General features: G+C 52.3%; 2 protein-coding genes and 1 pseudogene across 3 annotated transcripts; all 3 read left to right on the top strand.

Annotated features, from left to right (window-relative positions):
- The first annotated feature begins 284 nt into the window (after window positions 1–284).
- Window positions 285–5,318, top strand: LOC132438282 (small ribosomal subunit protein uS2-like; annotated as a pseudogene).
- A 3,636-nt stretch (window positions 5,319–8,954) lies between these two features.
- POP7 (POP7 homolog, ribonuclease P/MRP subunit) lies at window positions 8,955–10,120 on the top strand. Of its 2 annotated transcripts, none has more exons than XM_060032328.1 (2): window positions 8,955–9,157; window positions 9,391–10,120. In XM_060032328.1, exon 2 carries the CDS (start codon window positions 9,401–9,403, stop codon window positions 9,821–9,823), a length of 423 nt encoding a protein of 140 aa, XP_059888311.1. In that variant the 5' UTR covers window positions 8,955–9,157; window positions 9,391–9,400; the 3' UTR covers window positions 9,824–10,120. The 2 variants fall into 2 exon arrangements, with proteins under 2 accessions (XP_059888311.1, XP_059888310.1); XM_060032327.1 differs by having other exon boundaries at window positions 8,956–9,153; window positions 9,391–10,119.
- Window positions 10,121–19,297: 9,177 nt separating this feature from the next.
- Window positions 19,298–21,055, top strand: EPO (erythropoietin). The gene is made up of 5 exons (XM_060033168.1): window positions 19,298–19,310; window positions 19,863–20,002; window positions 20,239–20,325; window positions 20,568–20,747; window positions 20,897–21,055. Exons 1-5 carry the CDS (start codon window positions 19,298–19,300, stop codon window positions 21,053–21,055), a joined length of 579 nt encoding a protein of 192 aa, XP_059889151.1.
- The last annotated feature ends 3,500 nt before the right edge of the window (window positions 21,056–24,555 follow it).

Here is a 24,555-nt window from a genome sequence, read left to right as displayed (position 1 = left end):
GTAGCAAGATGGCTGCCCGCCTCACACCACGTGACGCGGACGCGGGGCCGCGGGGCCGCCCCCTCCGCCCCCGCCGCGGCCGCCGCCACCGCCACTGCCCCCCTTTGCTACTCCGGCCCGCTCCGACCCGCACGGCCTAGCGCGCTCCTAGCGTGCCCGGCGGGCGCGGCCCGGATGCCCGCCTCCCCCGAGCCCCCCCCGGCACGTGACCTGGGAGCCCGGTGCCTCACGTGACACAGCCTGCTGCGGGCCGGGGGGTTGTGAGGGTGTCCCCGGGGTGCTCCCCGGCTGCCCCCCCCCCTGCACGCGATGCGCGACCATCGCGACGAAGGCCGCCGCTAGCGGCATCGCCCGCCTCCCGGACGGTCGGCTTCCTCCGGGAAGCCCGCCTGGATTGAAGGAGACCACGTACAACCCAGAGGTGTGTTCGTCGGACATCCCCGGGGTATACGAAATAAACGAGGAACCTAATGGTTTAGAAACAAGTCCGAGGCAGCACTGGCTGGTGAGATCTGGAGTTTCTTTCTGGCTCCGCCACCGACTAGCCCCCTAGACCTCGGGGGCGAAGGAGTTGACGGTGTCGGGCCTCAGTTTCTGTTTTATAGTAAGGTATTGATGCTCTGCTCCGCCCCATCCCTGGCCCCCATTCCACTCCCTTCCGGAGTGCTGAAAGAATTAAAATAGGTGAGTGTGAAAGGCTTCGGAAAGAGAGAAACTACTATGCAAATGTGAGAAGTAGATTGACACCGCCTTTGTTTAAAAAGGAGGTTTTCAAGAATGACTTTTCCGATTCCCTGAACTTTTTAGGATGAAAAAGTCTTGTGTGTGTTTTCACCGTTTTCTTTGGAAGTTACGCCAGAATGTATACTCTACTTCCCAGCGTCCTAAAACAGCCGTTACCAAAAACAATATAATCCTCAGGACAGGGAAGGGTAAATTCAGACTTGGAACTTGAGTCCTCTGTGTTTCGCCAAAACGGAGCGCCGACCTCCGGAGCTACCAGGAAGGCCCTTTGTTCTTGCACGGAGCACACCCCAGGTTTCTATGCACTTATAGTTTTCGTGTCTGCTTTTTTCAGTTCCCTTGTCTTTCTTGCAGTCAGGATTCCTGCCTCAGTGTAGTCAGTGAAGCTGCTTGTTCACAGGCTGGAAAATGCAATTGTTTAAAGCGAGGGCTTATGTGCCGGTTCCATCCTATACTGACCGTGGCCTTGGGCAACTTTACTCCTTTCGGAGTCTCTGGATTGTATGGTAAAGCACTTAACACAGTGCTTGGTATAGGGCAGGCACTCCACAAATGTTAGCTAGTGGGGCCTTCTGGGTCCACAATATTCACATTGTTAACTGTGTGAAAATATATCAACAGAATCCAATCTCCAATCAAGTTCTTCTAGAACAAAGTTCTCAAGTTTATGACAGCTGTTTTTTCTTACTCCAAAGCTTTTGTTGTTGTCCCCCCCCCCCCCCCCCCGCCCACTTTCCTAGATGTGTCCTACCCTCTGAATAAGGTCTTCGCCTTTTGGCCTGTTTTAATGATTAATTAGCAAATGTGAGATTGTAAATTATAGTGGAGAAATGGTACAGGGGAAAGAGGGGGGAAACCCCTGTGAAGGGGAAGCAGTCAGGGACAGTGGTGGCCTGTGCTGAGCAGGAAGGAAGGGCAGGATTTGGGTAGATTTAAGAAAAGTGAGCATCAGCTTTAGAATAGTGACAAGCCAGGCTGATGGGAGAAGAGGACCTGGATTGCTAGTTGGATGAGAAGTGAAGTGAAACTTAAGTTGAGGGCTTCGAATGCTATCATGAAAATGTTTTTGATTGGACAGTAGTACCTACCTACCTACCAGATGCTTTGTGTCAGGGAGAGCACGCTGGACTCCAAGGTAGAAGATTGGAGTAATTGATCGGTCGCCCTGGGTTTCCTGTATACCAGCTTGTGATCCTGGCCAAGTAATCTCCCCCAGCCGTAAAGTGAGAATGCGTTTGCTGCTGATGACACTGTGGAAATTGAATTGCATAAGCACCCTCTCTGAGAAAGGAAACAAATCAGAACTGTGAATCTCCCATACAAAATTAAAGAAAAGAATTTGAATGAAGAAAATCACTTGGACCTAAGATATTTTTGTTTATTCAGGTTTATTCAAGACTATGCTGTAAAATGCCTTGGTCTGTGTTGTTTTGAATTTGGAAGCTTTTGAACTAAACAAAGAGTTGTGGTTAGATGGTTTATCGAGATGAAAGGGAAGTCTCAAGTAAGAGTAAACAGCCAAACTCTCTGCCTTTTTTTTCTAACGAGCTAAGTTCTTTGGTCAATCAAGTGTAAATGCTTGTCAAGTCACCAGTGCAAAATCACCACATTGCTAAATCCACTGGTTTGTTATCTCCTGTGGCCTACCAACAGCATATGACACAGCTGGTCACTACCTCCTCCAAGAAATGCTTTCTTCACCTGGCCTCCAGATCACCGTATCCCTTGGTTTTCCTCCTACCTCATCAGCTGCTCCTTCTGAATCCTTTGCTGGTTCCCTCCTACTTCCCTATCTCCCAGGGCTCAGACCTCCCAGACCTCTCCATTGTAACAGGAGGTACTGCACAGGATCTGAGCCCAACTGCTAGACGTTACTGCCTCACCTTAGCCATTGCGTCCTGTGGAACATCTTGCATCCCCCCAAGGTCATATTGGCTGTACCTCCTTGAGGGTCCACTGAACCCTATCCATGCTCCATGCTGAGCAGCGGTTGCACTGTCTTGCTCATCTTGTTTGCCTTCCACAGTAAACTCTGAGCTGCTCAGCACAGTATTGTTCTAGGATGTACGTAGTCTTCCAGCAGCCTAATGGGTCTCCTTGATCCAACTTTTATTGCTGAGTAGTATTCCATGGTAGGGATGTACCACACTTTAACCAGTCACCCATTGAAAGACACAAGGGTTGTTTCCTGTCTGGGGCTTTTACAAACACTGCTATTACAAACACTGCTGTGGACATTTGTGTACGAGTTTGTAAATTCCCATGTGTGCTCTTGCTGGGTCATATGGTGAGTGTATGTTTAATTTTAGAAGAAGCTGCTGAACTATTTTCCGGAGTGGCTGGACCATTGAAAATTCCCACAAACAGTGTATGAGAGATCCAGTTTCTCTGCATTCTCCTAAACACTTAGTATTGTCAAAATTTTTAATTTTAGACATTCTAATAGGTGGGCAGTGGCATCTCATCATGGTTTTAATTTGCATTTCCATAATGGCTGTGTTGAACATCTTATGTGCTTATTTGTCATCCTTATACCCTCTTTGCTAAAGAACCCTCTGTTCAAGACTTTTGCCCATTTTCTATTTTTGTTTGTTTGGTTTTGTTTTTTTCGGCTGCGCCAGGTCTTAGTTGCAGCACTCGGGATCTTCGTTGTGGCATGCGGGATCTTTCAGTTGGAGCATGCGAACTCTTAGTTGCAGCATGTGGGATCTAGTTCCCTGACCAGGGATGGAACCCCGGGCCCACTGCATTGGGAGCACGGAGTCTTAGCCTCTGGACCACCAGGGAAGTCCGTAATTGAGTTGTTTTCTAACGCTTGAATTTAGAGAGTTCTTTATTCTGGATACAAGTCCATTGTTGGATATGTGATTTGCAGGTATCTTCTCGCAGTCCGTGGCTGGGTGGTCTTTCACAGAGTAAAAGTTTTTAATTTTGATGAAGTACAATTTATCAATTTTTTTTAAACCATATATTACTTTTCACATATTTATTTATTTATTTTTGGCTGCATTGGGTCTTCGTTGCTGTGCATGGGCTTTCTCCAGTTGTGGCGAACGGGGGCCACTCTTCGCTGCAGTGTGCGGGCCTCTCATTGCAGTGGCCTCCCATGCTGTGGAGCACGGGCTTCAGGCACGCCGGGCCCCAGTAGTTGTGGCACGTGGGCTCAGCAGCTGTGGCTCACAGGCTCTAGAGCGCAGGCTCAGCAGCCGTGGCACACGGGCTCAGCTGCTCCACGGCATGTGGGATCCTCCCGGACCAGGGCTCGAACCCATGTCCCCTGCACTAGCAGGTGGACTCCCAACCACTGTGCCACCAGGGAAGTCCTCAATTTTTTTCTTTAATGGATCATGCCTTTGGAGTTGTATCTAAGAACTCTTTACCTGACCCTATGTCATGAAGACTTTTTTCCTATATTTCTTCTAAAAGTTTTATAATTTTCCATTTTATGTTTAGATCTACCATCCATTTTGTGTTAATTTTTTGCATAGGGCTGAGGTTCAGTTCTTTGCCTATTTATTCAGTTGTTTTAGCACCACTTGCTGAAAAGACTCATTCTTTCCCCATTCAGCTGCTTTTGCACCTTTGCCAAAAATCAGCTGGCTGGCTTTTCCGCGCCAGCCAGACAGGGGTCCATACGCCGTTGTTCTGGACTCCCATCGTAACTTAAAGGGAAACTTTCACAATTTCCAGAGCCTTTGATGTCCTGCAAATGAAGGAGGAGGATGTCCTCAAATTCCTTGCAGCAGGAACCCACTTAGGTGGCACCAACCTTGGCTTCCAAGTGGAACAGTACACCTGCAAAAGGAAAAGTGATGACATCTACATAATAAATCTGAAGAGAACCTGGGAGAAGCTTCTGTTGGCAGCTCATGCCACTGTTGCCATTGAAAACCCAGCTGATGTCAGTGTCATATCCTCCAGGAATACTGGCCAGCGAGCTGGGCTGAAGTTTGCTGCTGCCACTGGATCCACTCCTATTGCTGGCCGCTTCACTCCTGGAACCTTCACTAACCAGATCCAGGCAGCCTTCCGGGAGCCAAGACTTCCGGTGGTTACTGATCCCAGGGCTGACCACCTGCCTCTCCCAGAGGCCTCTTACGTTAACCTGTCTACCATTGCTCTGTGTAACGCAGACTCTCCTCTGCGATAATGTGGACATTGCCATCCCATGCAACAACAAGGGAGCTCACTCCTTCCCAGTGGGTCTGATGTGGTGGATGCTTGCCGGGGAAGTTCTGCGCGTGCGTGGCACCATCTCCCGTGAACACCCATGGGAGGTCATGCCTGATCTCTACTTCTACAGAGATCCTGGAGAGATTGAAAAGGATGAGCAGGCAGCAGCTGAGAAGGCTGTGACCAAGGAGGAATTTCAGGGTGAATGGATTGCTCCAGCTCCTGAGTTCACTGCTACCAGTCCAGGTGGTGGACTGGTCCGAAGGTGTGCAGGTGTCCCCGTGCCTCTTCAACAGTTCCCCACTGGAGGCTGGAGTGCTCAACCTGCCACTGAACACTGGTCTGCAGTTCCCACTGCTCAGGCCGCTGAGTGGGTGGGAACAAGCACTGAGTGGTCTTAAGCAGTTCTTCCACAAGCTCTTAAAATGGAAATAGGTTGATGGAAAATAAACAGTTTCTTAAAAAAAAAAAAAATCAGCTGGCTGTACTTGTGTGAATCTATTTCTAGGTTCTCTATTCCATTTTATTGATTTTTGTGTCTGTCCCTTGGCAGATATCACACTGTCTTGATACTGTGTTTACACAGTAAGTCTTAAAATCAGGTGGTGTGATTCCAACTTTTTGTTTTTCAGAATTGCTTTAACTTCTCTTGCCTTGCCATATAAATTTTACAATAAACTTATTTACATCTACAAAACTTCTTGCTGGGATTTTCATAGGAATTGCATTAAATTTGGAGAGAATTGACATCTATACTATGTTGAATATTCCAATACGTGGACACAGTATATCTCTCCATTAATTTAGATCTTTGATTAGCATTTTGTAGTTTTAAGCAGAGTTTGTACATGTTTTGTTACATTTATACTTAAATATTTTTCGCTCCCCCTCCTTTCCTCCTCCCCCTTCCCCTCTCTCTCTGGAGTGATTGTAAATGATTTTAAAATTTGGTTTCCAGCTGTTTATTGCCAGTACATAGAAATACAATTGATTTTTTTAACTTTTTTTTTTTTTTGGCTGCCTTGGGTCTTCGTTGCTGCGCACGGGCTTCCTCTAGTTGCAGTGCGCGGGGGCTCCTCTTCGTTGTGGTGTGCGGGCTTCTCAATGGTGTCTTCTGTTGCGGAGCACGGGCTCTAGGCACACAAGCTTCAGTAGTTGTGGCTCGCAGGCTCTAGAGCACAGGCTCAATAGTTGTGGCGCACAGCCTTAGTTGCTCCGTGGCATGTGGGATCTTTCTGGACCAGGGCTCGAACCCGTGTCCCTTGCATTGGCAGGCGGATTCTTAACCACTGCGCCACCAGGGAAGCCCTACAAGTGATTTTTGTATGTTAATCTTGTATCCTGCAAACTTGCTAATAAGCTAATTTATTAATTATATGTTTTTTTTAGATTCCTTGGGACTTTTTATGTATACACAATCATGTCATCTGCAAATAGAGACAGTTTTTTTTCTTCCTTTACAATCTTTTCTTTGCCTTATTGCACTGGCTGGGACTTCCAACAATGAGAGTGGTGAGAGACGACATCCTTTCCTTGTTCTTGATTTTAAGAGAAAGGTGTCCAGTCTTACACCATTAAGTATGATGGGAAGCTGTAGTTTTTTTGTAGATGCTCTTTACCAGGTTGAGGAAGTTCCTTCCATTCTCTTTTTGCTAAGAGCTCTTATCATAAGTGGGCACTAAATTATGTTAAGTGGTTTTTCTGTATCAATTGACATGATCGTATGTGTTTTTTTCTTTAACTTGTTAATATGGTAGATAATACTGTTTGGTTTTCTTACACTGAACCAGTCCTGCATCTTTGGAATCAACTTTACTTGGTTGTGGTATATCATTCTCTATATACTGCTGGATTCAGTTTGCTAACATTTTGTTGAAGATTTTTTGTGTTGTTCATGAGAGGTATCCATCTGTGATTTTTCTTCTTTTGTATTATCTTTGTCTGGTTTTGGCCTCATAAAATTAATTAGGAAATGTACCTTCCTCTTCTGTTTTCTGGAAGAGATTGTGTAGAATTTGTGTTACTTCCTTTTTTTGTGTGCGTGGTAGAATTCACCAGTAAAACCATGTGGGCCTAGATATTTCTTGTTCTAAATTTTTTTTTAACTATGAATTTAATTACCTTAATAGTTACAGAGTTATTCAGATGATCTATTTCATCTTGGGTTAGTTTGGTAGTTTGTTTTCTAGGAGCTGGTCCATTTTATCTAAGCTGTGAAATTTATGTGTGTAGAGTTGCTTGTGTTGTTCTCCAAGTATAATTCAATGTTTATGGGATCTTTAGTGCTATCCCCTCTTTCATTTCTGATAATCATAATTTGAGTCTTCTTTTTCTTGTTCTCTCTTTTTTGTCAGTCTTGCTAGAGGTCAATTTTATTGACTTTTTCAAAGAACCAGCTTCTGGTTTGAATTTCTTTATTGTTTTTCTGTGTTCAGTTTCATTTATATTTGCTCTTCATTATTTCCTCCCATCTTCTCCCTTTGGCCTTACTTTTTCTAGTTCCTTGAGGTGGAAGCTTAGGTTATGCTTCCATTCTTTTAAAAATACTGTTCAGTGTTTCCAGAATACTCCTTGCTTCCCTGAAGAATTCCTGTTTGTCCATCAAAACTCTGTTCAGATGTCACTTCTGAGATGGAGTAAGGTTGTAGCCAGCATTTCCTCTTCAACCCCAAATAACCCCCCAAACTTGTAAGAATCTGAAGCTAAAAGAACCACAGGATTTAAGTGGTGCTGGGAGAGAAGTTCTCAGGAGCCTGGCCTCTTTCCAACCTCCAGTCAAATGGGGTCAGACTCTACCCCAGGCAACTAGAGAGAGGTCTGGGGTGGGGGTGGGGGGGCGGTGTGCATAAAAATGCCAGCTCAGGGACGTCCCTGGTGGTCCAGTGGTTAAGACTCCTCGCTCCCAATGCAGGGCACCCGGGTTCCATCCCCGGTCAGGGAACTAGATCCCACATGCTGCAACTAAAAGCCCGCATGCCACAACTAAGACCCAGCACGGCCAAATAAATAAATTTTTTTTAATTAAAAAAAAAGCTGACGTGTAGGCTTACAGTTTGTAAGGTTATATTGAGTTTCGCAACTCAGTAGCAAGACAGGAATTCTCATCCCCATTTGAGTGATGAGGGAACTGAGGTCCTCACTGCAGGTCTAACTCATTTTCAAATGGAACTCTACAGAAGCTAAACCAATCTGGGCAGAAAACCCCTTCCCACTGGTCTTGGGGAGCCACCAACCCCCAGGTGTTGCCCTGCACTTTTCCGCCAGGGGGCGCACGTCCGTACTCCCAAGTGTTGGGCAGTGACCGAAGAGCTGGCGGCGGGTGGGGGTGGTGGAGGGGTGCGAGTGGGTCAGGGGGGCCCAGGGGAGCTGTGAAGGCTGGACCTGCGGTTCATAGCTCGCGTCCCCAGGGGCTGGCCTGGGAGGTCAGCCCTGCCAGAGGCAGGGAAGGAGGACGGGTCCCCGTGAACTGCAGAGGAGTCCCGGAGAGCTGTCCTCCGCCAAGGGCCGGGCCTCGCCACTCGTTACCCGCCCTCAGTCTTTGGGCAACAGGAACCTTGGGCGGGAGGTCAGTTCTGCCAACTCTGCCACACCTCCTCTGACCCGAGGAACTGCGATGGACGTGAGAGGGCAGACTTGACTTCAGACCCCTTCGCGATCACGTTCTATGGAACTCGCTGCCCTCCCTGCTATCTTTGGAAGACCCTTACCCCCAAATCCTCCACGCCCCTACAATAGCCTCCTCTCCTCCCCTCTCCCCTTCGGGACACCTCCGCGAACCGGGGACTCGGATTGGCCCAGGAAAGCTGACCTCCCCTTCCCAGACCCTCCCCAGCTCCGACTTGGTACACGCCTCCTGCCTCTGCGCCCCGCCTGGGAGGCGTACACGTGGTAGATCCCATCACCCCCGGAAGCCTCGCGTTACTCAAAGACATCGCGCGGTTTTGCGAGCTCTCAGGGAAGGGGCGGGAGAACGGAGGCCAGGAAGGCGATTCGTGGATTCCGCGGGCTTGGCTGCAGGGGCCGAGCGCGCGTGCGCACTCGGCACCTTTTTCAGGAGCCAGGAGCCAGGAGCCGGCTGGGTTCTCGCGCTCGAGCGTTCCGGCGGTGTTCACCTTTCCTTCTTGGGGCCTGGGGGTCGCGAGAAGCGCCCTATATTCCGGCCGGTCGGCGCAACGCTTGAGTGCCCTGGCAGGGGAGCGGGCCGCGGCGCGTGGAGAGCACTGTGGACCGGAGAGAGTAGGCGCGGAAGAGCTGGGGAAAGGGGGCGGTGGAGGGGCCTGGAGGTTGGGGGCGATGTGATGAATGAGTAGGAACTGGGGGTGGGGGAGATGCGGGAGCTTGAGGTGAGTGGAAGGGAATAGAGGCGTCGAGTGCGCCTTCTCCCGGCTTCACCCTTTGGGCAGGAAACGGGGTGGGAAAGGAAGCGTTGGTCGCTCGTCACCCCTGGCTGATCTCGTCTCTTCCTCGTGCCAGGGCACACAGCATGGCCGAAAACCGAGAACCCCGCGGAGCCGTCGAGGCTGAGCTGGACCCGGTGGAGTACACCCTGCGGAAGCGGCTCCCCCACCGCCTGCCCCGGAGGCCCAATGACATTTATGTCAACATGAAGACTGACTTCAAGGCCCAGCTGGCCCGCTGCCAGAAACTGCTGGATGGAGGGGCTCGGGGTCAGAACGCATGCAGTGAGATCTACATCCACGGCTTGGGCCTGGCCATCAACCGCGCCATCAACATTGCCCTACAGCTGCAGGCTGGCAGCTTCGGGTCCTTGCAGGTGGCTGCCAATACCTCCACCGTGGAGCTTGTCGATGAACTGGAACCAGAGATTGATACGCGAGAGCCGCTGACCCGGATCCGCAACAACTCGGCCATCCACATCCGTGTCTTCAGGGTCACACCCAAGTGATTGAGATGAGGCTGCCCCACCTTATCCACCCACCCCCGTACAGCTAGGCTCAGATGTGGCTCTTCTTGTACTGAGTACTGTCCTGGACCTTCTTCCAGAGCCATGTAGGAAAAAGCCTGTCCCCTCGCAGCCCAGAGGACTCTGAATTGAGAGGGCAAATACTGTCTTTTGTTGACCCAAGCAGTGGGGCCTCCTGAACCTTTGTGGTCTGTAACCATTGTCGTATACAATAAAAAGTATCGAGTTGTGTTGGTGCCCTGCCACCACGCTGCACTGCCTCTCCCCTGTGTAAATTCTGGAAAGGAGAGTAGGAAAGAACTTTACAAGGATTTAGGTACAGTAGGGGCACCCCAGTGTTTCCTGCCGTCACAGAAAGCATAAATTGTACTACGGACACTGCAACCTAAAACAAACTTTAGTACAGTGCAGAAGCCTGACAATTCCAATGTTTGCTTTAAAATATTTCATCCTCACAGAAGAAGGCAGGGCAGATAAAGTATATACTCTCACCTGCTGGAGTGCAGCTGGGGTGTAGTTGTATGCTAGGAAAGCATCAGGTTCTCTGCCGGCGGTTCCCAGGCCCAGGAAGGGTGAGGGTTTAAGGGTGAAGAGGGCAAACAAAGATGGGGGCCTCCTTTGTGTCAGCCTGGGGTAGGGACTGAGACACTGCTTCATTTGATTCCTGGTCCTGTGGGGCCCAAATTGTTCTAAACAGCTATGGTCCAGAGCCCTTCAGACCCTCGTGGCTGGGCTGTTCTAAGCAGGAAAGGATTGCCTTCCCTTTGAATTCCTGGGCACACAGGTCATAAGTACTTTTTTGTTGGGATATTTGTAGGAGGATCTGATTTTTCATGTTTATCAAACAAGTCACCTAAAGCAGTTTTTATCAAAGTGGGTGGTGACCCATATGTGGGTCTTGAAATCAATTTACTGGGTCAAAGCCTTTTAAAAAGCAAGTAAAAAAAAAGTACAACTTCAATGATAATATTTTGTTGACACTTTCAGTTATAGATGTGTATATAGACACATACGTGCTGGTTATGTCATCAGTTTTACTGTTGGGCGAGGTCACAGGAGTTTGAAAGCCTTTGATCTAAACGTTAGTAACAGAATTTGGAAGGCAGTTTGGTTTGGGGTTCTGAAAATTAGCCTCCTCGTTTAACAAAACCTCTCCCTCTGGCTTGAGTATTCCTGTTGACGAGGGATTCATGCTGCGGAAGTGACTGCCAGCCACTCAGGAAAGTGAACTCCTTACAGAAGGACTAGCTTCATTCTAACAACTAAATACATGCTGAGTGCCTGCTGTAAGCCGAGGCCTGGGCTGGGCCCTGGGGATACAAAGATGGGTATGAAATGGCCCCTGCCTTCAAGGAGCTCACCACTTAGTTGGGAAGGTAGATATACCAATTTTTTGTGAAATGAGTAAGATGTGTTACGTAAGAAGAATAGCCACGATACAGAAGTGTGGAGAAGGAACTGGCTAACTTCCTGGTGAGGTCTCAGGTGGTTCCACCTTTTGACCTGGGTTCTGAAGGATGAAAAGTAGCTTGCCGGGCAGAAGAGAGGGGAGAGGGCATATCAGACAGAGGGATCAGTGTGCACAGAGGGGATTCATGAACAAGCAGGATGTGTTCTGGGACTGGAGGGTCACTCGGGCAGCTAGAAAGTAGCTGCGCGGGCTTTCTCTAGTTGCGGCGAGTGGGGGCTACTCTTCGTTGCAGTGTGCGGGCTTCTCATTGCTGTGGCTTCTCTTGTTGCGGAGCATGGGCTCTGGGTGCGCGGGCTTCAGTAGTTGTGGCTCGTGGGCTCAGTCGTTGTGGGTTGCTGGCTTTAGAGCACAGGCTCAGTAGTTGTGGTGCACGGGCTCTGCGGCATGTGGGATCTTCCCGTACCAGGGCTCGAACCCGTGTCCCCTGCATTGGCAGCCGGATTCTTAACCACTGCGCCGCCAGCGAAGTCCCTCCCTATCAGCCTTGACTGCAAGACTCCCTTGTCCAGGAGCCCCCAGTAACGGAGTGGGGAGCCGGCAGGGAGCTGGAGGGAACTATGTGTGTCCCTGCACGTATGTGCTCCGCTCTCTGCTCCTGGCCTGGGCCCAGCAGAGGTGGTGGCAGCAGCCCTTTTGCATTTGGTTTGTTTTGGCAGCTACGTCTCCCAGCTTATTTGTTTGTTGTTTCTACTCCGAGTTCTCTCACTGCTTGCCAGTGGGGCTTCCCTCAGTGGCAGGTCTGCGGAAACAGCCCCTAGTCATTGCCACCGAAGGAAGAAGGGGTGTGAGGGCAGGTAGGGGGCGTGGGGAAAACTCCCGCATCTGTTGGCGTCCATGCGTGGTGGACCGGGCAGGGAGCTCTGCATTCCTTCTGCAGGGAGGCCAGTGCCGGCCTCTGCTTCCCTCCCTCTTTGGTTCTCCGAAGTGTCTTCCATCACAGCTTGGGAGGTGATGGGGGTAGAAGGCGTGTCCAGGTGCAGTTTCCCTCCCTTTTGCTCAACCACTATGGAGCCCACAGAGAGTGCGAAATGACCTCCTACTTCAAAAACAGATCCCCAGAGGCCAGATTGGAAATGCTCGTCTTGGAGGTGAGTGTAGACCTTTTCTCGTCATCCGTAGTATTATTGAGCGTCCACTGGTTGTATGGAATCTGTGTTAGGCGCCAGGTCTGCCTGGAGAGGTATAAACTCCTGGTTCTCTAAAAACTAATAGGAAAAAGGACAGATTTAAAAAGACAAATCATTTACGTGGTGCTTGGAGTTGGCCTAGCATTAGTAAGGGCTCAAAAAATAGTAAGGGCTACTATTGTTAGCTTGAGCCATTTTGCTAAGGAATGGTTTGAGCCTCTTCATGGGGATGGGGAGAGGGGAAGGAAGGTGATTTGTGTGTGTTTGGTTTACAAGCCTGGGTTATTAGTCCTGTCGGCTTTTACTTTGTGGCACACGTGGCAGGGAAGAAGGGAGGCCCTCAGAGCACGTGAACTGGTTTGGATGGGCGGATGATCCTTCTAGGTGAGTTCCCAGTGCTTGGTCAGGAGTTCGGGGAACAAACCCTGGAGCCTATAGGGAAGTTGGACTAGAGGCATGTGTCAAATGTAGTTCCTTAGGGAAGAGATATCCCGCTACACAGATTTGGGGGTGAGGCAAATGTTATCCCACCAAGAGAGAAGTCTGTGAAAATGACCACTTATGACTCCATCTTCCTAATGACATTATGGGTGCTTTTTAATTGATGTGATTTGGTTTAGCCATATTTTTTAGTTGGTCAATGATCCTGTATTGTTTTTGTAACAGGAAAACGTTATTTTTTTTTTTTACAAAGCCTGTTCCTTTGGTCTGTTCCCTAGGTGGGGTGATCAGGGGAGTTCCTTATCAAACTGCTGAGACGACTTCAAGGAGAAGCAGCGATTCCATTGTGCCATCCAGTAACTAATAAATATCTGACAGATGAATGGCTGGATGTATGCATGCACAGGAGGACAGCTTGTTATTGGCTACCCTATAACAAGTCTCTGCTCCCTTAGAAACACCAAATATCTTTCACTGGAAGTGTGCAAGCAGAGGGTGGAAGTTCACCTTCATGGGATGTCCTAGGTCCCTTCCAGCTCAGAGTCTATGAATCTTGTTTGCTGCAAGAAAAATATACTTTCCTGAAAGTACTAAAATTACTTGCTGGTTGATGAAATAAGACACGAACAGAAGGTCTTGCCTATATACAGATCGGAGGATGCCTCTGTCAAGCAATAGGTTCTCGTAACTCATTGGTTATCAGTGAACCATGAACAATTTGGGAAAATATTTGCTAAACTTGGAGGTTTAAGAGTATGTCTAAGGCTTCTATAAACTACCTTGAGTAGATCTTGGCCTATGTTCCTCCAAGTAGGAAGAGCCTAAAGAGTTCACGCAGGGCTTCCCTGGTGGCGCAGTGGTTAAGAACCCACCTGCCAATGCAGGGGACTTGGGTTTGAGACCTGGTCCGGGAAGATCCCACATGCCGCGGAGCAGCTAAGCCCGTGTGCCACAACTACTGAGCCTGCGCTCTAGAGCCCGCAAGCCACAACTACTGACCCCGCGTGCCACAGCTACTGAAGCCCGCGTGCTTGGAGCCCACACTCCTCAACAAGAGAAGCCACCGCAACGAGAAGCCCGCGCGCAGCAACGAAGAGTAGCCCCCACTCGCCGCAACCAGAGAAAAGCCCGCGCGCAGCAACGAAGACCCAACGCAGCCAAAAATTAAATAAATAAAATTTTAAAAAATAGAGTTCATGCAAAATCCTTAAGCCCCATGTTAACAAAATGAAACTTTTGTGTTCACGACTGCACCCCTGCAAAGATCTTACATGGGAGAAAGACATTACTCTCGTTGATATTGCCAGTAGTGTTTTAAGTTAGGATTTTCTAGTTTTATTTTTGCATGGACAGGAAAGCTACTCTGACCAACTTAGCAGCTCTGTCTTCTGATAAAGGATGGGTGCCATGGGAAGGAGCTTGGGAATATCCAGCCATACTTGTGAGCAAGAGATCCTAAGATGGGGTTGACACTTCATAGAAACCTAATCTGGGGAAGTGTTTCTGGATCCCAAGGTGGAGGTCTTGGTGCTGTGGGCGCCCTCCTTCAAGGACTCAAGCACTGGAGGAGAGGCAAGAGACAAGTAACCAAGGAAGCTGGCCTGGTAATGCTTCAGGCCTCATGCAGTCCAACGTCCTTGGGACTTCTCCGGGCCTCCCTTGGGAGGAGACCCATGTTAATGGGACAAGAAACCCCTGTTTGGCCCCAGGCTTTGAATAAACTAAGTGTGAGACTTGTCTTGATATCTGTGTCTTCACCCCCGCCACCCCCCAGCTCCCACAGTGATGCCATTTCACTCAGTTTTGTTCAGTGGCAAGTTTCTGCAAAGAGCAGTGGATGTGTACACCCGGCGGTACCTCCATCCGCACCCCACTATCCCCCTGACCTTTACCAGTGTGTTGTTTGGTAAAGGTGCAACACCGGAGATAAGGTGTCGTGAACCCACGCCCAGCTCCCCAGAGGGAACAGTGGAGGACGCCGGAGGAGGGCTGACGAACATGCTGCAGATTTGGTCTCCAGGCCTCCAAAGCCAGGTAGCAGCCACAGCAAAGCGGAGGGCGCCGTGCTAATGGCTAGCATTTATTGATTACCCCGTGCCGGGCATTACATAATCCCACGACGGCCCTGGCAAGCGATTACTAGAGTTTTTTACCATCCCCAGGCTCAGACGTAACGTCACTTGTCCACGTCAGGCGCTAGTGGCACAGCTCAGGCCTCCAATCTGGGCTCCCCTGTTTGCCAGACGAGCCCCATTAGCCTGCTGAAGCCACAGAGCTGCTCGCTGAGAACAGAAACCCGGATGTCTGGTTCTGCTGGCTACTCTGTGGCCAAGTAAGCAGAACTTCCCTCAGTTTCTCCAAAGTGACCTTCGCACAGGACTTCCTTTTGCTGTCTGGCAGGAATCCCTTCTCCAAGTCCTCACTCCCTTCCCAGTTCCCCAAGCGCCAGGAAGCCCTCCCCCACCGCACCCTCCAAGGTCCCGGCCACCTCACTTCCCAGCACAGAAGGTCTTTTGGGCTGCTGGCTGAACTCCCGAGCCCAGCTGAGAAGCCACTGCTTGGAAAGGAGGAGGGAGGAGAAGTCCAGAGGCCCCCCTCGTCCCCTACACGACTCCAGGCAGCTGGGACTTCGTGCTGCCTGGGGGTCTGCGACAGCTCAGGGGGCTGTAAATTTGCTTCTTGGATTTTCAGTCTGAATTGGCTGCCAGGAAGACTCCATGGAACAGAGCCTGCCTCCACCCCCGCCATCCTCTGGTTCAGACCCCGCCTCGGGGGGCTGCCTGCTCAGGAAGTAGATGGAGGCCTCTGAGGCCCCCACGAACCCAGAGCTAGGTTGTCCAGGCATGGCTCCAGCAAGCATTCAGAGGATGAGGAGCTCACTTCCTCCCTCTAGGTCTCCCATTCTCTGGCTGGGGTGTCTGGAGTGGAGGGACCACACAATGCAAACCACACTTGAGGGAAGCCCATAAACAGGCAACATGCTGGGTGCCCAGTGCCACCCAGGTGAACAAGACCTGCCTACACTGTCCTTTGCTCTCTCCTCCGGTTATCAGAGCACCTGTGCTGCATGACTCCAGAGAGTACCATTCTCATCAGGGTCGATATGAATGGCGCCCCCTGGAGTTGTGCAGTGCTCAGCCGTGACAGCTGTATATGGTGGCCCGGCCAGGAGAGGCCTAAGACGTGGACATAAAGGATGGCAGCCCAGAGCAGGGAGACAGCTTCCTGCCGGGGTATCAGGGAAGGCTTCATAGAGGAGGTAATGCTTGGGTTTGGGCTTTTGAGAGCCATAGTGGGAGGGGGAGGGTGATCCAGGTGGAAGGCACATAGTGAGCGAAGGGCAGGAAGCAGCAAACCATCTAACTGAGCTCACGTGATGCAGGCGAGTGGGAGTGAGCAAAGTGGGAGAACAGGCTGGAAAGGTAGGTGGATGGCAGAGCACAGAGGGTCTTAGTTCAGAGGCAACCGGGAGCCGCTGCAGCCTCCTGCTCTGGGGAATGCCACGAACGAGCTATTCAGTGGGAAAGTTGCTCTAGTGGCAGGGCTGGGGATAACTGGAGGGGATGGTGCGGAGACCCTCCGCGGTGGTCCTGGCACTGGTCCAGCCCCGTGCCAGAGAAATACAAACAGGCAGATGGAGGGGCACTGGCAGGGGGGTGGTGGGCATCGGAGGGAGAGCCCTGGGTAGCTTCCTGCTCCTCAGGGGCCCCTGCTGTCAAGGCTGGATGCATGGACCCTACTGGGCAGTATCCACAAGCACCTGGGTTGAAGTTGGCTCCTAAACCAGCCTCTGCCCTCTTGGTAGGATTACTACAGCTTAGGGATTGGGTGCAGGGTGAGCTGAGATCCTCTACTCTGCCCTCTCTTCCAGGCTGCATCGCAGTTCTCTCTCCCAAAGCCCCAGCAGATGAGCCAGCATCAGCCCTGTCCAGCAGGCCCCAGCAGCTAGGGGCTGGGTGCTCAGGGCCCATCTCCCTTTCTCGAAGGCAGGGGCCTGGGGACCTCTGACAAACCGGTGTGAGGGCAGAAGCAGGTCCCACAGCCCGAACGGCTCCTCCTCTCCTCCGGCTGTGTCTACTCCCCCCCACCCCCGATCTGTCCCCGGCCCCTCTCCATGGTCAGGTCAGGGCAGTGACGCAGGAGTCAGGGGACCCAGAGAGCAGAGGCTGGGCGGTGTGTTGTGGGTCGGGACAGAACGCGTGTGCGGACGTGTGTGGACGTGAGTGTGCGTGTGCTTGTCCCACAGCTGGGATCTTGTCCCAGAGCTGGGCTCTGAGGGCCAAGTGGGGCTGGGAGGCTGCCTGGGTGCTGAGGAGGAAACGGGGACCAGAGGACGTAGTGAGGTGTGCAGAGCCACAGCAGCCGCACACCAGGTTCGGGGAGGACCCCGAGAGCAGGCTCGCAGTGAGCGGAGGGCAGGGGAGCGACTCGGGCCCTCGTTAGTTCCCACAAGCCTCTGCCTCCCCACCCCTCGCATTCATCTTTCTGAACCCCTCTTTGATCAGGCTCCTCCCCCCACCCCTTATCTCCCTCCCTCACCTCTGTCACCTCTCAGCAGGCATCCCTGCCTGCTTCATCGAAAATTGCCACCTCCTCCAACACTCCTGGGCCTTTTTAGTTCTTTTAGCCATTGGAGCTCCTCTATCTTTTATTCATTCTCTGTGTTTATCATCCATCTCTCCACTAGAATGTCAGCTCCACCGGGGCAGGCATTCTTGTCTGTTTCATTCACTGCTCTATCCCCAGGTCTCTGGCCAAGAGTAGGTACTCTTATATGTATATTTCTTGAATGAATGAATGAATGAATACTTCCCATCTTTCCAAACAAACTCCAAATTCTTCAGAGGGGCATTCAAGGCCCTTCACAACCTGACCTCTCCCTAACCGCCACCCTAGTCTGATCTCCACCTCTCCCTCCCCCACCCCACCTTTCGCCCCAACACACCTGACCCACCAAGCACTTGGCTGGACCGGCCTCTGCACCCACCTCACATCTTTTCCCATTGAAATCTTACCCACCCTTCAAGGCTGAGCTTGTTGTCACCTCCTGCATCAAATCTTCCTTGATTTCCCAGCTAGAGGTGAGCTCCCCCTCTTCCAAACTCTCACAGCTCGGATCTGCACACTCCAGTCCTCGTGCACAGTTCCGTGTCCCCACCTTATCTCTATTGTAAACTACAAACTCCAGGAGGCAGGACTTAGGGCTCAAAACACCTTTTTGTCCTGAAAAGTTCTTAGTCAATTGTCTTGCACAAAGAAGGCACTGAACGCATGAATAAAGTATCTCTAATATCATGGGACTGGGGAGGGAGTGAATGAACGTATAAATAACCGCCGGTATTTGTAGGACTTCCCTGTCTATTATGAAAGCTGCATGAGCTGGACTGGTGCTTTCATGAGGCCCATTTGACAGGTGAGAGCACTGAGGCTCAGGGACTCAGGCCACTTTCCAAGGTTTGATAAGCCAGCTAGCCTTGGACTCCTGCCCCCCCCGCCCCCCCGGGAGCTCCCCCGCTGCCTCAGGGCTTCCTAGAAGCCACAAAGGCTTAGCTGCAAATCCCAAGGGCCATCACTCTGGGGGTTCACTCTATTTCAGAGTTCCTAAGAATTTTACCATGCAGGCTAACCTAAAAGTTCAATTTCTGGGTTTTCAGGGTCCTCAAAAGTGAGGAGTGGGGGAGAAGACCCCCTCAGATTTCTTGCTTTGTGCGGCCCCGTTAAATTTCTCAACAAGAACACTGGTTTCTAGAACAAGAACTAGGATCGTGAGAAGGAGGCCACTGACTTGCCCCGCAGGCACCTTCCGGGCTTCCAGCCCTAGCTTCCTCGCAAGAACCCAGACAGCCCCAGCTCTGAGTCCCCGCCCAAGACCGGGACGCCCCCTTCCCTGGGGGGACGTCGGGGTCCCCAGCCTTTCCCAGAATGGCACTGCTCTCGCAGCGCAGCCTTCTGCCCGTCCCGCTGCGCGCACCCAGCCGCCCCTCCCGGGACCCTGGGGTCCGACGACGGGGCGGCAGCTCGGCTCCCGCCCCGGCGAGCCCCCGACCCAGGCGTCCTGCCCCCGGCTCTGACCCCTCCGGCCCCCCCCTCCCGCGACCCCTCACGCACACAGCCCCCCCCCAACCCCCCACACGCACGCACACAGCTGATAACAGCCCCGACCCCCGGCCGCCGCCGCAGTTCCTCGGGCCAACAGTCCCCGGGCCAACCCCGGCCGGCCGCCTCGCCGCGCCGTCCTCCGGACCCTGGCCCCGGGCCCTGCGCGCTCTGCCCCGACCCCGGCTCGGCGCCCCGGACGGCGGCCCCCTCCTTCGGGCGGCGGGGTGGCTCTGCCCCGCCGAGCTTCCCGGGATGCGGGCCCCCGGCGCGGGCACCCGCCGAGCCCCAGGTCGCTGAGGGGCCGGGCGAGGCGCGGAGATGGGGGTGCGCGGTGAGTACTCCCGGCCGCGGGAGCGCCCGCCCGCCCGGCCCCTGTTTGAGGAGGAATTTACCACTGGGGCTGTTGGCCCCGGGGTGGCCGGGTTCAAGGACCTGCGACTTGCCAAGGACCCCGGAAGGGCAAGGGGGGTGGGGCAGCCTTCACCTGCCGGCCGGGCTGGGGGAGTCCCCGGGAAAGTCGGAATCTGAGCTGGAGACGCGATGGAGGACTGGGGGTCCAGGGAGAAGAGGGGCGGCTACGTGGGTGCCGAGGGAGCTGATACCTGGGTCTGGGAGCAACAACTCGGATCTGCGAGAGGGGAAGCCTCTGTCACACCGGGATTGAAGTTTGGCCGGGAGAAGTGGATGCCGGTAGCTGGGGGGTGGGGTGTGCACGCGGCCGCGGGATTGAATGAAGGCAAAGGAGGCAGAGCCTGAGCGCTCGCAAGGTTCGGGTCGGGAGGACTCGCGGGGCCAGAGCAGCGGGATGGGTGAACGTGCAGGTCCAAACCACCCCTTCTCCTGCAAGTCCCGGCCTCACACTCAGCCCAGCTCTCTCTCCTAGAATGTCTTCTGCTGCTTCTGCTGTCCTTGCTGCTGCTTCCTCTGGGCCTCCCAGTCCTGGGCGCCCCCCCACACCTCATCTGTGACAACCGAGTCCTGGAGAGGTACATCCTGGAGGCCAGGGAGGCCGAAAATGCCACGGTGAGGCCCCCTCCCCAGGACCTTCCACAGAACTCACCCTCAGGGGTCCAGGGTCTCCCCCAAGATCCAGGAACCTGGACCCCCCCCGGCACTTGGTTCAGGGGTGGAAGCGGGGAGCCAGAGCCCCCAGTAAAAGTAATAAGAGTGGTAGTCCCCAGTGCACACCTGGAAGCTAGGTAAGGGGCGAAGCCAGCAGGAGCCCCTGGGGCCCCTGACTCCAGGCTTGTGCATTTCAGCTGGGCTGTGCTGAGGGCTGCAGCTTCAGTGAGAACATCACTGTCCCGGACACCAAGGTTAACTTCTATGCCTGGAAGAGGATGGAGGTGAGTTCACTTTTTCCTTCCTCTTGGGGAGTCTCATTTTGGGAACCTCCTAGGGCAGGAAGGAGAATGATACAGAGAAGAAACAGAGCAGCAAAGATGAGGGCTGAATGGAATATGTTCATTCATTTATTCATTTGTTCATTCATTCATTCATTCAACAAAACTGTTTGCTTGGGGCTGCCGAGAGGGAGGAGGGCGGGGCTGGCTTGGGCCAGCTAACTCCAAGTCTCCACTCCCTTTAGGTCCAGCAGCAGGCTGTGGAAGTCTGGCAGGGCCTGGCCCTGCTCTCAGAAGCCATCCTGCAGGGCCAGGCCCTGTTGGCCAACTTGTCCCAGCCATCCGAGGCCCTGCAGCTGCACGTGGACAAAGCTGTTAGCGGCCTGCGCAGCCTCACCTCCCTGCTTCGGGCACTGGGAGCCCAGGTACGTGTAGGACCTTCCCTCGCACTTGTGTTTGCCCTTTCTGTGAAATGGGAGAATGGCCCCGCCAAGGAATCCCTGCTGCAATTCTGTCCCAAGTTCCCTCTCCTGCCGGGGTCCCCACTGGTAACCTCCTGTTCTCTCCTTGGCAGAAGGGAGCCGTCCCCCTTCCAAACGCAGCCTCCTCTGCAGCCCCGCTCCGAACGTTCACTGTTGATACTCTGTGCAAACTTTTCCGAATCTACTCCAATTTCCTGCGGGGAAAGCTGACGCTGTACACAGGGGAGGCCTGCAGGAGAGGGGACAGGTGACCCGGTGCTCCCACCCCGGGCACGTCCACCACCTCGCTCACCACCACTGCCTGTGCCACGCCTTCTGCACCTCCACTCCCAACCCCTGTCGATGGGCCATCAGCTCAGCGCCAGACTGTCCCACGGACACTCCAGGGCCAGCGGTGATATCTCAGGGGCTAGAGGAACTATTCAGAGCTCAACTCAGATCTAAGGATGTCACAGGGTCAGCCTGAGTCTCCAAAGCAGGAGGAATTCAGAGAGTTCAACTTAAACTTGGGGACAGCGCCATGCTGGGGAGACACTGATACTCATCTCAGTGCCTTGCAGAACCGCGATGCTGCGTGATGCTGGGACAAGCTGGAGGGCAAATAATTCCTTTTGCACCTAGCAAGCAGGGACAGGACGGACTGGAGAATTTAGGGGGCAAGCCATGAATTCTCCGGGTCTCATGGGGACTCCGTGACAGCAGAGCCCGCTGGATAAGGAGGGTGGTGGGAGCCGTGAAGATGGGATGGGGGCTGGCTCCTGGCTCTCACTGGGTCCAAGTCTGGTGTATTTTTCAATCTCACTGGCAAGAACTGAAACCACAACCTGGCTCTTGGCTTTTCTGTTTTCCCGGGAGACCCCTACTTCCCTGGCTCTGCCCCCATCCTGGCAGCAGGCTGCAGGTCCGGGAAACCAGAGGTGGAGGGGGCCGGGCCCTACGTGCTGCCTCGCATGGCCCGTCTGACCTGTTGACCCCACTGGGCCTGAGGCCACAAGCTCTGCCCGCGCTGGTCAATAACGTGGCTCCATTCAAGGCTAGTCCTCAGTAGGCATCTGGCCCAGGAGAAGTCTTTTTTTTTTTTTTTGGGCTGAATCGCACGGCTTGTGGGATCTTAGTTCCCCAACCAGGGATGGAACCTGGGCCCCGGCAGTGAGAGCACGGAATCCTAACCACTGGACCGCCAGGGAAGTCCCCAGGCTGATGTCTTTAGTGAGCCTCGGCTGCCGGCAAGGACAGAGGAGCCAGCAGGAGGGGCCCCTTTGGGGGCTGGCGGCAGCTGCCCGTGCTCCCTGCTGGACCCTCTTCTCTGTGGCCGCTTCTTCTAATGCCACAAGCCCAGCACCAGCCTTTGCCATCTCAGCACACAAGCCCCCTCTAAATCCAGTGGAACTTTCCTTGCCTGGGGATGGTTACCATGAATGCTCTACCCTGAAACTTGCCAAAGGGGCAGTAGTAGAGTGGGGTACAGTGGGAACCAACTTCCCAGACAACCATCTTGTTGATCAATCGCTCTGCCCAGAGCTACTGCAGGTAGTTCACTTATATGACCTCATTTTACGCCTCACACAGCCCTGGGAGAATGGCCCTGCAGTCATTCCCATGGTACAGATGAAGAAGTAAAGTACCTTGCCCGAGGCCAAGATGACAGGATCCCCCATCCTCCCAGCACTCAGCCCCTTCCCTCTTCTTCTTATTTCTGCCACGTGAGCCCTCCCAGCTCCCCCGGGATGGGGGACATGGGACAAACTCACTCCAACTCCACACTTGATCCCTACTTGCTTCTTTTTTTTTTTTTTTTTTGGCCACACCGCATGCGGGACCTTAGTCCCCCAACCAGGGATCTAACCCGTGTCCTCTGCAGTGGAAGCACAGAGTCTTAACCACTGGACGGCCAGGGAATTCCTACTTCTAATTTTACCCTTTCCCCTGACAATCAATTTCAAATTCCTTCCCAGAAATAATGTTTCAGCTGCAAAGTAACGCCCGAGAGAGACCTGTGTAGATAGCAAAAGCTGTCACAGAACTGTGCGGGAACCCCCGATCCTGGCCATTATCGTACATGGATGGGGGGATCGGTCTTTCACTTATATCACAAAACGGAGAAGTCAGCCTGCACCCCGGCAAACATGCACAAAGCAGGGAATGTTTTGCAATCTGCGGCAGGAAGAATATGGGCAGGTTGGGGCGTTGGAGGGTATTTGCCAACTATATGTGTGTGAGAGGGTAGGGGTGAACTTGTGGTGGGAGGAATCAGCCAAGGGCAGGACCCAAAGAGAAGTTTCACTCTGGCCAACCCTGCTTCTGGGCTACAGTGCCCTCTTCAGGCCCTCTTGGGAAATGCTAGAGTAATCTACAAGCTATAGAACCCTGAGGACTCTGACCTTGTGCATTTCGATAAAAATTCGTGTTATGATTTCCACACATGCCATCCGGTTCTTGCTCCAACGCTGTGAATCAGGAAAGAAGGAATCTCTCTTTCTTGCTGGCAAAACTGAAGCTAAGAGACTTGTCCTGAAGCCCAGGGAATCCAGCTAGTAAGTTACAGCTGGGACCTGAACTTGAGATTTAGGACTCATAACCCCAAAGTCCTGTCCACCTTTCAGCCTGATGTGCTGCCTAAACATCCCCTGGATCTTTTTTCCTCCTGACCTTATTCCTCGACTTCGTTTCAGACTTCTTACTGCTTTCAATTAAAGAAAAAAAAAAGGAATTAACAGAACCTGAAGTATATGACCTGGGTCAGGTGTGATGGGCGAGTAGGTTAAGAACGTAATTTTAAAACATACTTTAGTAAAGCAATTATACTGCAATAAAGATGTTAAACAAAAAAATTAAATCACTTTTTCGACTACAGGACTTCTCACAGACTTTAGTGTGCTAGCGGGCTTGATAAATCTCTAAGGAAGGCATAGGGTTTCCTATTTCATGAACTTTTAGACAGGAGTCCTTTTCTTTTTCGTGGAACATCTTACAGGACAGATGGAACAGTTTTAGAAACTCTGATTTAGTAAATAAAAGAAATATATTAAAAAAATACTTTATTCCACATTTACGGAGTGCCTACCGTGTTCCAGACTTTGCACTAAATGCTAGGAAACTTGGAAAGACGGTCTGTGCCACTCACAGCCCAGTGTCCTCCTAGAGCGGGCAGTCCTGGTGGCAAAAAGACAGGTGCTCATGAATGTAGGCGTAGACAGAGCCAGCTTGGCATGTGACTGGGTCCTGGGGGGGGCGGCGCTGAGAAGCCTGGATGGGAAGAACCTGGTGACACCCACAGTCTCTGCGAAGAGACACAGATATGCAAGGAGGGCGTTGCCAGATTTCCCAGGTTCTTCAAGTGCGGACCAGGGGTGTAAAGTTTCTTCTGCACCACTGTTACGATGATTAACAACATATTAATCTCTGGCACTTAGACGATCTGCTCTGATTCTCACCATCACTCCATGAAAAAAGGAGGACAGTAGGGCATCATCCTCTTTTGTCAGACAGGGAAAGTAAAACTAAGTTCCTCCAGGTAAGTGACCAAGCCAGCTCTTCCGACTTCCGGGTGGGACAGGAGCCAGCTCAGCCCGGTTCTGAGTCAACGGGTTACATAACTGTTTCATGGAGACGCATTCTGTTTGTAGAGTGCTTTGCGATTTCCAAGGTGCTTTCCCGGGCAGTCTCACATTTGCTCTCCTAACCCCATGAGGAAGGCAGAGACAGGAGAGGATCCCCATTTTGCAGAGGAGGAAACCGAGATCTGGAGAGA

This window comes from Delphinus delphis, chromosome 15, assembly GCF_949987515.2.
Source record: "Delphinus delphis chromosome 15, mDelDel1.2, whole genome shotgun sequence".
Taxonomy (NCBI): domain Eukaryota; kingdom Metazoa; phylum Chordata; class Mammalia; order Artiodactyla; family Delphinidae; genus Delphinus; species Delphinus delphis.
This window is presented reverse-complemented; position numbering and strand designations above follow the sequence as displayed.

What these genes read in the sequence shown, in the direction of transcription:
- POP7 (XM_060032328.1), top strand. Translation starts at nt 9,401, where the DNA reads ATGGCCGAAAACCGAGAACCCCGCGGAGCCGTCGAGGCTGAGCTGGAC.
- EPO (XM_060033168.1), top strand. An exon ending in GGGAGGCCGAAAATGCCACG is followed by an intron (nt 20,003 to 20,238) that starts GTGAGGCCCCCT and finishes TGTGCATTTCAG; the next exon opens with CTGGGCTGTGCTGAGGGCTG. An exon ending in TTCGGGCACTGGGAGCCCAG is followed by an intron (nt 20,748 to 20,896) that starts GTACGTGTAGGA and finishes TCTCCTTGGCAG; the next exon opens with AAGGGAGCCGTCCCCCTTCC.